The sequence below is a fragment of the Orbicella franksi genome, chromosome 8 (genome assembly GCF_964199315.1).
Source record: "Orbicella franksi chromosome 8, jaOrbFran1.1, whole genome shotgun sequence".
Lineage (NCBI taxonomy): Eukaryota > Metazoa > Cnidaria > Anthozoa > Scleractinia > Merulinidae > Orbicella > Orbicella franksi.
Window position 1 is genome coordinate 16,714,472 of NC_138152.1, and position 12,374 is coordinate 16,726,845.

General features: G+C 40.6%; 1 protein-coding gene across 1 annotated transcript in view; it reads right to left on the minus strand.

The window, feature by feature from the left end:
* LOC145494698 (uncharacterized) overlaps window positions 1-12,374 on the minus strand; it is a 43,240-nt gene that overhangs the window by 9,495 nt on the left and 21,371 nt on the right. The window contains exons 5-10 of the mRNA XM_081474257.1: window positions 8,071-8,248; window positions 7,575-7,806; window positions 7,202-7,276; window positions 6,805-6,852; window positions 6,051-6,149; window positions 5,160-5,258 (exon numbers count right to left, since the gene is read on the minus strand). Of these exons, the coding sequence (XP_081330383.1) occupies window positions 5,160-5,258; window positions 6,051-6,149; window positions 6,805-6,852; window positions 7,202-7,276; window positions 7,575-7,806; window positions 8,071-8,248 (731 nt within the window). The remainder of the gene's footprint in view (window positions 1-5,159; window positions 5,259-6,050; window positions 6,150-6,804; window positions 6,853-7,201; window positions 7,277-7,574; window positions 7,807-8,070; window positions 8,249-12,374) is intronic.

The window sequence follows — 12,374 nt, forward strand, 5'->3', positions numbered from 1 at the left end:
TCGCTTGCAACTGCGGGTCAATCAAAATTCAAAGTTTTGACAATCACACTTCCAAGTTTACCCGCCCACTTGGGTACGTTTTGGCGCCACTCCGCAAACACTTGAAGAGGAGCAAAGTCAGCAACGCGTACGGGCATTTTGTCTTTTGCAGTTTTGAAATCAGAATGAATTATAGGAAATCAAGAGAGGAATTTCTGTCGGATATCGACTGTGATCTTTTACAATATCCAGGGGAATTAAGGAAGAAAGGGTTCACCTCAATATTATCCGCGCGGTACCAGCTGAAGATGATCTTCCTTTTCTCCCTGAAGGCCACAAAAGGTAACAAAAGACTAGTCTTGAACATGATTGCTCGGCTAACAACGCCTGATAGAATAAAAAGCAGCTTGAAACGTCATACAGCGTCAACACAGCAGTTACAAAGGCCTGAATCAAATTTAAAATCTCCTGCACGAAAAAAGGTCTCCACGTCGGGCTGAACTGAACAATGATGCGGACGAGTATCGAGTACCGAAAACGAGCGACGTTTCTCTTCCGACAAGCAGACGTCAGTTACTTAGCCAATGTGAAAGGTTCATTGAGGAAAAGACAGGGGCACTCAACGGATCGTTTCGGTAACTTATCTGTTCGGAAGGCCTTTGATCCCCACTGATTTTCTGAAGAGAATTGTCAGCTCGAACTTTCGTGATATGAGAAATTTAATGTCTGTTGTTTTCGAATTGTAGAAAATGTCGTTTGGGGTACCCCAAAAAAGTCACCTATCATTTTCGGAAAGACGATAAGACCTGAGGTTTTCAGGGAATGAACAAAAAAGCCCTAATAAATTCGAGAATACTCAAGTTCCCCTAGAATAACCGAACAGATGATTGTTTTTTAGTGCAACCTCAAATTAACCTACAGAGCTTTAAAAGTACTCCAGATAGCTTAAAACAGCGTTTAAAAGCATTTCAGAGAAAACGGTCGTTGGGTGCCCCTGAAAAGAGGCAAGAATTAAAGTTTAATTTAAGGAAGCAAGCGCTAAACGATAAGAACTTGAATAAACCTCTGCCAAGATAACAGACGCAGCTTACGCGCTTGGAAATACCGGTCAACGCTATGTAAGCTTAATTGTCATGAAAGAAATCACACAGTTCGCACCTGCCGAATGGCAAAATGTGAGTCAGTGTTTTTCTGTGGATAGTTGAGTTGGCATCCAGATGAAACCAGGATTTTCAGGAGAATAAAAGGGAAATAGCAGCATCAGAAACGGCCGCCGCGAAAATAGAACTGGCTTTCTCCCGAGTAAAAATAGTTCTTTGAATAAACACGCAGAGGAAATTTAAAAAGTTTCTCCATGAATACGTACGTTTAGTATGTTTTAAATTCCTCTATTTATTTCCTATCATTCATTCTGACTAGGTACAAAATACTAGGTGGAAGATTGTATTCACCAAGTTTGAAGGATGTAGCTTAGCTAGAAGACGCTCAGTTCATTTTTCTAATTTTCCATACATTTGTCTATATTTTTTTTCCCGCGAGCCGCGTCCACCCGGCCAAATTTACAGACAAATCTATGGAAAATTAGAAAAATAAACCGAGCGTCTTCTAGCCAAGCTACATCCTTTAAACGTGGTGAATAAGCTCGCAAATCTCACAGATATTTTTCATCGCGACCAATCGCAAAGCACTGCAAGTTTACCGAAGGAGAGTGGTAATTTAGATCGCAAAACGCACAGATATATTTTGTTTTTTAACAGCGAATTTACCGAAGGAGGAAAATAGCCGTAAATTTGCTTCCAAAGCTTCCATCGCCTCCAGATTTCACCTACAGTTCCTGTTTGATAAATGGCAAAGGAATATTTCTCATCGCGACCCGTCAGTAACACTGGAAAACAATGAAGCCAACACTCCACGAAATCGCATCGGTAGTAACACGACCTAAAGGACTACAGCGACATAGAGAAAAAGGTACACAAACGAAGCCAGGGAAGGCGTTGTCATTTGTTTTCCACAGTGAAAAATTTGAAGCTAAAAGTGTGAAATTCGAAGCGAGTGAGGCACTTTGACACAACATTGTCACTGTCAATACAAATATTAACGCGAACCACATTCTGTTATCCCTATGTGTTTTTTTTGTTGAAGAAATTACAACTGCAAAACTTAATGTTTAGATTTATTTCTACGCGGATAGCCATTAAAGTTGATGGTATTAGTACATCGGCCAAAGCATCCAGCGTGATGAAGTCACATGAAAAACCGGACTTGGAATGTTATAAAAGTTATAGATAAATAATCAGGTCTGTGATATATTTACATTTAACCAAATCGGGGAAGAACATGTAGACCGGACTCGACTGAGCGGCGAAAATCCGCGAGCCTACAGCAAGGAGTAAAACAACAAACCCAGAAAAAATATTACCTTCGACCCTCGACCCTCGACCCTCGACCCTCGACCCTCGACCCTCGACCCTCGACCCTGGACAAAAAGATAGACTCTAATCGAGGTCTATGGAGAAGAAAAGCAAATGTTGGAATTTAAAGTGGCCCCGAATAAGAAGAAGTGCCGGTAAACATCTACGTAGCCCGAGCTCCCTGGCAGATACCGTTTCAGGTTTCTTTGCGGGAAGAGGTTCAGCGAGATATCAAAATTTTCTTTCCACTATTCATCTGCATCATCGGCATTGGAGTAAAGTCAGAAATTTTATAATTTTCCAATGTTTCTGTGCAACATTGCATCACTTGCTTTCCGAGAAAACCTAAAACCGTCCGTTGTATGCGGTCTACTTTGGTTAATTAGTTCTGTGTAAACAGCTTCTCTAACAACTGCGGTTTAGTTACGAAACCTCGGTAAGCAGTAACCGTAGTAAACAGTTGGTACAAAACGTGGACCCCTAAATCTGGACCCCCTTTTGGACCCCTTCTGGACCCCCTTCTGGACCCCCTTCTGGACCCCCTTCTGGACCCCCTTCTGGACCCCCTTCTGGACGCCTATTTGGACCCCCACCTGGACTCCCATCTGGATCCCCTATTTTTTCTTCGAGAAAATACGGTCTCCTGATTTAAATAATTAAACTTAGAACATAACACGATGAAGTTTATTTAATCAGTGAACAAAATGTGAAGAAATCAATGAATTCACAGAGTTGTGTCTAGAATAACAAAATGGCTGCGGCCGTCCTATGAGAGTTAATTAACCGGGTTATTTCTAATTAATCAATTATGATTAACCGGGTTACCGAAAAATCGTGCGTGGCCGCTATTTTCGGCAGTTCATTGAACTTAAACCGGGTTAACAGTTACCATGGAAATTAATTGAAAAACAATAGATTTTTTAACCGAGTTTGGTTAATTTTAAACTTCCTTTTTGCGTGGTCTAACCCAGGTTAGTGGTCTCTTATCAGTGCCGTGCATTGGCTTTTTCGTGAAATGTGTCAGTCATCACGGTCTGTATGTGAGATGTTGTTCACTGCGGCACAAACAATTGCATAATCTGGCGAGTGGTAACAACAGTTCGAAACGTTTGTATTACTAGAGCGGATTTCTAGTTTTTTCCTAATATGTATTTTCTGGACGGAAAAATAGGTGGTCCAGAAGGGGGTCCAGTACAGGGTCCAGATTGGGGGTTCACGTTTTGTACCGACCCGTAAAGCCTCTCTCGTGAAAATACGGCATTTGTTATTTATTTGGCTTACGTGCCGTCTAAAAACTAGTCGTAGAAAACCTAACGAGCGAACGAGCGAGTAACTCAGATACTAGACAAACAAAGACGAATTAAAGAACAGATCTATTTCGAACTACTCTATGTTAGTTGCATCTAGATCACCAGTTAAGTACTCCAAAATTGTTTTTCCGGTGTGAAATTTCGTGCAAAGTTTGAAGTTGTATTACAAAAACAATTTCTGTCGGTCATTGCGAATCACTCGAAATCTGACTTTTCTAAGTAAATTGAGTAGCAGATAGCGAGAAAATTCGTTAAGTGTATTTTCAAGAAATTCTCCTTAACACAGCAACGATCAGAGGTAAACTCGACTGCAATTGACTCATTTTTTGCTTAAAATTGCTCGGCAAGAGAAACACAGGATTGCGCGCCATTACCGCACCGAGCTACAAACAACCAAGCAAACTCTCACAACTTCAAAACACTCACTTGAATTTACTTACAGTGACTTTCCTCGCCAATTAAAAGTGAATAGAGATAAACTTGCGTCGATTAATCGTCAATGGCAGTGTGAAAAAGTTAAAAGATTGACGATTATGCACCAGCCAAAGTAAACCCCGACTCCTTCACGGGATATGTGGGGCTTTGTAATGGTAATAGCGGAGCTCCGGCGGTCCCAAGGGCCACCAAGCGGAGCCCCATACCCTTATAGGGAAGAAAAGGAAACCCATGAATGAATTTTCTCATGGTTATCATGGCTAACGGTATTGCTCGTGGGCGCGTACGAACGACGACGACGGAGTCGCGCAAGATGGCGGCCATACTCCAGCTAATAAGTTGACCGAGACATGCACACTCGGTTTGTAGCGTCCCTCTTTGATATTGGACATCCCTGTTATGGTCAATAGTCCACGTTCGATATATCAATATTCTAACATGACTCCGAGGCTTTCAGGTCAAAATTGCAAATTTTTCAATTTTCTTTGGTCCCTCAATTCCTAAAAGTTCACTTCCTAAAGTTCGCTTCACGCTTCACTGAAATTATTCACAAATCTTCTTCATCTGAAGACTCGATACAATGTCGGTATCGTTTCAAGCTATTTGTCGCGCTCTCGAACCCTCTCAAACAAGGATGAACCAGTGAATGAATATGAATTACTCCAGTGGAAACATGTGTATTTTGCAAAGACCCGTAGCCCGCAATGCTGATGTCGAATATGAGGGGCAAATGTTCTACAACGCACAGCTAGCTTAATTTTCTCAACAGGACTTCATTTCTCTTCAATTTCTCAACTTCACAAGAGATGAATAGCGCAAGAAAGCAATAGGTTTTGGTTTTTCCTCAGACAAACTGGGTTTTCAATTTCACATTCCCGCGAGAATATCCATCAACATGCCACTACAAAACTTATTGCCATGCTTGGATTTAAAATAAATTGGGATTTGAACTTCAAAGGGACAAATAAAAGTGTAAGTTAGTTAAAGTAAAGATGATTCAAAAAATGTTGGCTTATCAACTTACTCTGTCCACAGCGTTTACATCTGCACCGTACTGTAACAACAGTTTGACAACAGACTCGTGTCCATACCAGGCTGCAAGGTGCAGGGGCGTCAATGAAAACTGCAGAAATACAAACAAAGAATCAATTCCACGAAGGCTACTTAATTTCTGCTGACCTGGCAGTACCTAGCCCTCGTTTGAAAAGAAAGGAGTTTTTCATTAGAATTCCTCCTTCAAATTTGCAAACACCAGTGAAATTATCTATATTTCAAAATGCTACCATTACCTTGCAATAAGTAAAAAAGCGTTGTTCTATTGTCACCATAGCCTAAATAAAATATGGATTGAGCTAATGCAACACAAAAGCTGATGTACAACTACCATATTTACCAAGATTTCCAACATTATTTAAGGAATGCGTACAGGTCCGTTATTAAACGTTGTTTTCACGTCTCGTACGAGTCGTACAAATGAGTTGCACCACTTAAATGAACGACCCTCAAGACAAGGTTAATTTACCTTAACCAACTTAAAGATTACGGATGGCCCCCGACGCAACACAGACACTAACTGCCCCTGGCATACTTTGGTTAGACACAGAGATTTTCAAAATAACATGCAGTGTTAGGTCATCAGCCAGTGGTATCGACTTTTAAACTTGATATTAAACTAAAATCTGATAATGCCAATACTTTAGATTCCGGGTATATCAGAACCGTTTTTGAACGAGATCTGCATATCCAGATGGACTGCGAACTTTATTTTGTAGAATTATCGGCCTTTTTTACAATCTTGTCGTTATGTTTTCCTCTCCTCACGTTTTCGCGAGGATCCTCCAGATTTTACTCTTACCTAACGCATAAAAGGATCCCGTAACACTTCATAAATGAAAGGAAATTTCTGTACATTTACCATGTCTGTTTGGTCAACATCTTCCCCGTTTTCAAGCAGCATTCTAACAGTCTCGCATTGTCCACTAATTGACGCTTTGTGTAACGCGCTTCTTGAGACCTTTAGCGTAGTTTAAAAGAGAAACATTTTTTTAAAAAAATGCAAGATTTGAAGCATAAATACCCCTCATTAACCTCGTCTCCTCGGCCTGTACTGTAGGTTACAGACCGACTTTTTTTATCCCTTTCGAGTGCGAAACGCTTGGGCTCAAACGCGAAAAAACGAGGATCCGTAACTTAAGCACGGGCCGAGAGGTATTTTCACAATTTCAAGATCTTTTGGTTTTAATTTGGGTAGTTTTATTAAAAGAAATTTGCCGCCTTTTCCGGGTCGGTCGGTCTTCGAAGATTACACTTCGATAATAACAAAACAGACCCCAGGGTAGCCCGACTCGCTTTTGAGCTATAAGCAGTTTTAACTTAAGCCAAAGTTAAGAGAACTTTTAAAGGGTTATGCTGTTACTATGGTAGCCTTTTGAGTCACGAACTTGGCCACAATTTGCCTAGCAGTGATTAAGCTTTTTTTAGTTTTTACCATTTTTATACCATCAACATAAAAAGTGTAATAACATCGATTCATGAAAGAAGAAGCGCTGAAATGCTGGAAAGCACTGTGAGCCACTTTAAATCTTCAGCATATGAATATGTAGGCAATATCCCCTCTGTCTGACGCTATGTTTACTTAACGCGTTCGTTTTGATTTACACCTTACTTACTTTTGAATTTTTAGCTCTACTCTTCCAGTTCATATCGTAGGTCTCGTTCTAAAACCATAAAAAGAAGAGACAAATGCACATTTTGGTCAATACCTGCTCCAAGTATTGAAAACCAGCAAACAACTATCAAGTTTTGTTGCTAAGACCAGATGAAAACAATAACTTCTGAAAATCTGAACTTAAGTCGGCAGATCTCGTTGACTTGTGGGGATATGAGCTTTCCTTTTATGAATGATTAATTTTATGTGATAACTACATGTAGCTAAGGCTGATTGAATCATTTTTGCTTGAATTCTGTACAATGGCTTAATGCATGTTGTCAAGGCTTGCACTTAAAGCGAGGAAAGTCTTCCTTGGTTTTAAATTTTATCTATGTTTGAGATGAATTTCTGCCGACCTTTTGGCCTAGACTTGGAAGGTGACCTTTGTAGTAATAACCACCACTGTTTGCAGTTACACACTTCAAATCCACCTATGACGTTAAAAAAAAATGTTATTTAAAATAATAGGTATGATACAATTCATCAAATTATGTTTTACTAAGAGTAATTACGTCATGCGTGATATCAACGGTTGGCCGATGCTTCAACCTTTGTCCTGCTAGAGGGGGTTTCATATCAAAACAGAAGAAGTACGTTGTTAATACATAATCAATCATAAGAAATACTCAATAAGCCAGTCTTACTTTGAATATTGAACTCTTTACTTCACGACTGGAAGTTTGATGTGAAAAAATCAAATCAAATTTAACAATCACAGTCTGTACTTACTTTGCCATGGTAGCCAAGCCTGTAAGTACTTTCAGTACCATTGTCCCATGAGACTGCCACTGCACTTGCTTGGTTTTCCTTCCAATTCGTGATTTTCTTCACGGTACCAAATGTCCCTATTCCGCCATCTTGGTTGTCATATTCCCAGTCTGGACCTCTTGCAACTTTAGCTCCAGGATAAATGCCTCTTGCTTGAATTTTCCTTTCCTTGCTTCTTCTTGTGACAGAAATTCTACATCAATGCAACGAAATATAGGGTATAACATATTTACAAACAAAATTGACTGTTTTTATTCTACAAAGATAATATTTCAGACCCGATTGATTTTTATCAAGATCATAAGCAATTGCTGTTGTAGTGTGATCTTCTAGCTTGGATTGTTTTCAAATGTTCCAGAAACAAAGCACTCTACAAATTATTGTAACTAAGTTTTATCAAAAAGTGACTAATCAATGATGTTTAGTTGTGGTTACTGAGCATTAAGTAGTAACTTACCCATGGACTCTTGGAGAATCTTTCCTCTGAAAGACATGTTGTATGTCATGCTCATCAGCCATGTAACATGATGTACATAGGTTCACTGCATGATCCTCGCAGTCTAAACAGCTCCAACATGTTCCTAAAATAGGAGTCTGCTTGCAGGCAACGCAAGCTAAACCCACATGTTTTACACCTGCATTGATGATGATGAACAATACCAGGTCACGTGAAACTACAATTCCCCAGAGGCTTTAATCTTCATAGTCAAGCCCTGAGTTAAGCGTTTATCCTAACTCCAGGGGGGAGGACTCCGAGATAAAAAGGATGGGGTGCTAATCGGAAATTTTGAAAAGGAGCCCTAAGAGGTACTGTAGAGGCCCGCAAATGATCCCCAGATCGCAAATGATCCCCATATTGTACCGCAAATGTTCCCCAGATTGCACCGTAAATGATCCCCGGACCGGAAATGGTCGTAATAAAAGAGAAAATGTATGGACTCAGGAATTTGGACAGAGGATCAAAAATTATATAATCGATTTTTTCATTATTATAGTCGAACTTCTCGTAAGCGACCAACCAAAATGTCAATCCTTGTTGGTCGCTTACGGGAGGTGGTCGCTTACGAGAGCTTAGACCATACTAGATCAAAATTTTGCCTCATTACCATATGGTAACTGCAGAGACTTACCCCATGTTTTAAATGTCTTATTCATATGAAAAGTCAATTTCGAGAAAAAATACGGTACTTTCCACTGAGAAATTTCCATCTCTTGTACTATCCAGGAATGTGATAATGTTACAAACACCTTATTGTACAATTTCCGCTTTATTATCCATCAAGTGGTTGCCTATGGAAGGTAAAAAACAAAAGAAAACTTCAAGCTTGTAGGTCTGAAAGTGGTCACGGTCGCTTACGAGAGGTGGTCGCTTACAAGAGGTTCCAAGTGGATGTTACTAAAACTGGTAACTGGTAACGGGGAACGGGGAACGGGGAACGGGGAACGGGGAACCGGGAATGGGAGTCTGGGAACGAGTGTACAGCGGTAACACGCCAAAGAACTCAACATGGCGGACAAAGGAAAAGAAAAGGGAACAGAGACGACAGGTATATTTGCAGGTTGCAGGTTGCATGTTGAAATTTAATTAAAACTGGAAAACCGCTGGCACTTAAAAGAAACGTACAGGTGGTAGACTTACCGTGACTGTTACATGACGCTGTTTACAATCGCTCAGAAAGGTGGCTTCCATTTAAGTGCCAAACCGGCCGAAGCGATGGGAGGAGAGCCAGTATAGTATATACTAGTATATTCCGTCGGTTAAAATCTTATATTATTTCATTTCTTTATTTATTTGCTTCATTTGTGATGGCAATCTTCTGTTGTTGAGAAAAGACCCGAGCCAAATCTGGAATCGATGGAAACATCTGTGGAGCGGCCATCCAGATGGCTTTGAAGAGATTTCACTGGTCTCAGCGTGTCGATCGATAAGTACTTATAGCGGATCGACCGTGTTTTCACTATGTGAAAGAAGCGAACTACTTTATGTAAGAACCCCTGAAGAGTGTATAGGCTATTAATTATTTTTAATGCCAGCGGTTTTCCAGTTATAATTAAATTTCAACCTGCAACCTGCAAAATATACCTGCCGGAACAGAAATGTGAGGAAGTGTTACGGTTGTAAACGTGGGTTTCTACCGGCTGTGCCCCAGAGTCCAATATGGTACTGGGTTAATGTAAAGTCTGCATACGAGCCAAGTGGCCCACTAGGCCGGAGCTTATCCCGGTTTCGGTAGCATGAAGCAACTAGGAGTATTTCTACTCCTCCCTGGATGGGATGCTAGTCCATCGCAGGGTTACCCCCAGCATTAAATTCGCCGGTACTCATTTATACACTTGGGTAGAGAGAGGCACTGTGAGAGTTCAGTGTCTTGCCCAAGAACACAACACAATGTCCCCAGCCAGGGCTCGAACCCGGACCGCTCGATCCGGAGACGAGGGCACTAACTATGAGGCCACCGCACCTCCCATAGTACTGGGTTAAACAAAGCATAAAACAGAGCCTGGGAAGAAACTCGAATCGGTATTATAACATGCTTTCCCAATAGGTCAGTACAAATGCAGACTGCAAGACTGCAGACGGGGTACAAAATGCAGACTAGGTACAAAATGCACACTGCAGATTGGACACAATCAATATTTATTTGTACTCACTATTGCTAAAGAAAAAAAAATTACAATTTCAATGAAAATATTAAAAGTAAAAATTTGAGTACTAGCTGCCTGGAATAACCATAGGGGCTAGCGGAGCCAGGCAGCCAGCACAAAACGCAGACAGAGTAAAGACTATTTTTCGTCTGATACGTGACAACATGTCATCTGAAAACATAGCGAGTGTCACGCAGTCCCTTTTCCGCGGTCATCTTTCACCAACATTAGCATTATTGTGGAATATTCCTTGCTTGTTTCTTCATATATTTTGACTTTGACAAAGCGGCCAGGTCACAGGTTATTTATCTGCTGCTCACCTGATTTGCCGGCTCACTTGCCGATCTCCGAAAGGCCGCCACACTGCCGAATGCGAAGACAGCGGACGACCCGCGTTCAAAGACAGTCATGTGTTATGTCACTTGTCCTCAAAATCTTATTGATATGACAGCTCGTGCACAAACTGAGAAGATATGAGTAGACTATGAAGGCTCGAAATTCTATTTAAGAATGACTGTGGCCTGGCCGATTGGAGACGTAGCTTGTGATAATACCGATTCGATTTTTCCCCCAGGCCCCATTTCATGGAGTCTATCTTTTTGCCGAGGGTCCCATGTCGAGGGTCGAGGGTCGAGGGTAATATTTTTTTCTGGGTTTGTTGTTTTACTCCTTGCTGTAGGCTCAATTTTCGCCGCTCAGTCGAGTCCGGTCTACATGTTCTTCCCCGATTTGGTTAAATGTAAATATATCACAGACCTGATTATTTATCTATAACCTTTATAACATTCAAAGTCCGGTTTTTCATGTGACTTCATCACGCTGGAAGCTTTGGCCGATGTATTAATGCCATCAACTTTTGAATGGCTATCCACGTAGAAATAAATCTAAACATTAAGTTTTGCAGTTGTAATTTCTTCAACAACAACAAAAAAACACATAGGGATAACAGAATGTGGTTCGCGTTAATATTTGTATTGACAGTGACAATGTTGTGTCAAAGTGCCTCACTCGCTTCGAATTTCACACTTTTAGCTTCAAATTTTTCACTGTGGAAAACAAATGACAACGCCTTCCCTGGCTTCGTTTGTGTACCTTTTTCTCTATGTCGCTGTAGTCCTTTAGGTCGTGTTAATACCGATGCGATTTCGTGGAGTGTTGGCTTCATTGTTTTCCAGTGTTACTGACGGGCCGCGATGAGAAATATTCCTTTGCCATTTATCAAACAGGAACTGTAGGTGAAATCTGGAGGCGATGGAAGCTTTGGAAGCAAATTTACGGCTATTTTCCTCCTTCGGTAAATTCGCTGTTAAAAAACAAAATATATCTGTGCGTTTTGCGATCTAAATTACCACTCTCCTTCGGTAAACTTGCAGTGCTTTACGATTGGTCGCGATGAAAAATATCTGTGAGATTTGCGAGCTTATTCACCACGTTTAAAGGATGTAGCTTGGCTAGAAGACGCTCGGTTTATTTTTCTAATTTTCCATACATTTGTCTGTAAATTTGGCCGGGTGGACGCGGCTCGCGGGAAAAAAAATATAGACAAATGTATGGAAAATTAGAAAAATGAACTGAGCGTCTTCTAGCTAAGCTACATCTTCAAACTTGGTGAATACAATCTTCCACCTAGTATTTAATACCTAGTCAGAATGAATGATAGGAAATAAATAGAGGAATTTAAAACATACTAAACGTACGTATTCATGGAGAAACTTCCTAAATTTCCTCTACGTGTTTATTCAAAGAACTATTTTTACTCGGGAGAAAGCCAGTTCTATTTTCGCGGCGGCCGTTTCTGATGCTGCTATTTCCCTTTTATTCTCCTGAAAATCCTGGTTTCATCTGGATGCCAACTCAACTATCCACAGAAAAACACTGACTCACATTTTGCCATTCGGCAGGTGCGAACTGTGTGATTTCTTTCATGACAATTAAGCTTACATAGCGTTGACCGGTATTTCCAAGCGCGTAAGCTGCGTCTGTTATCTTGGCAGAGGTTTATTCAAGTTCTTATCGTTTAGCGCTTGCTTCCCTAAATTTAAACTCTAATTCTTGCCTCTTTTCAGGGGCACCCAACGACCGTTTTCTCTGAAATGCTTTTAAACGCTGTTTTAA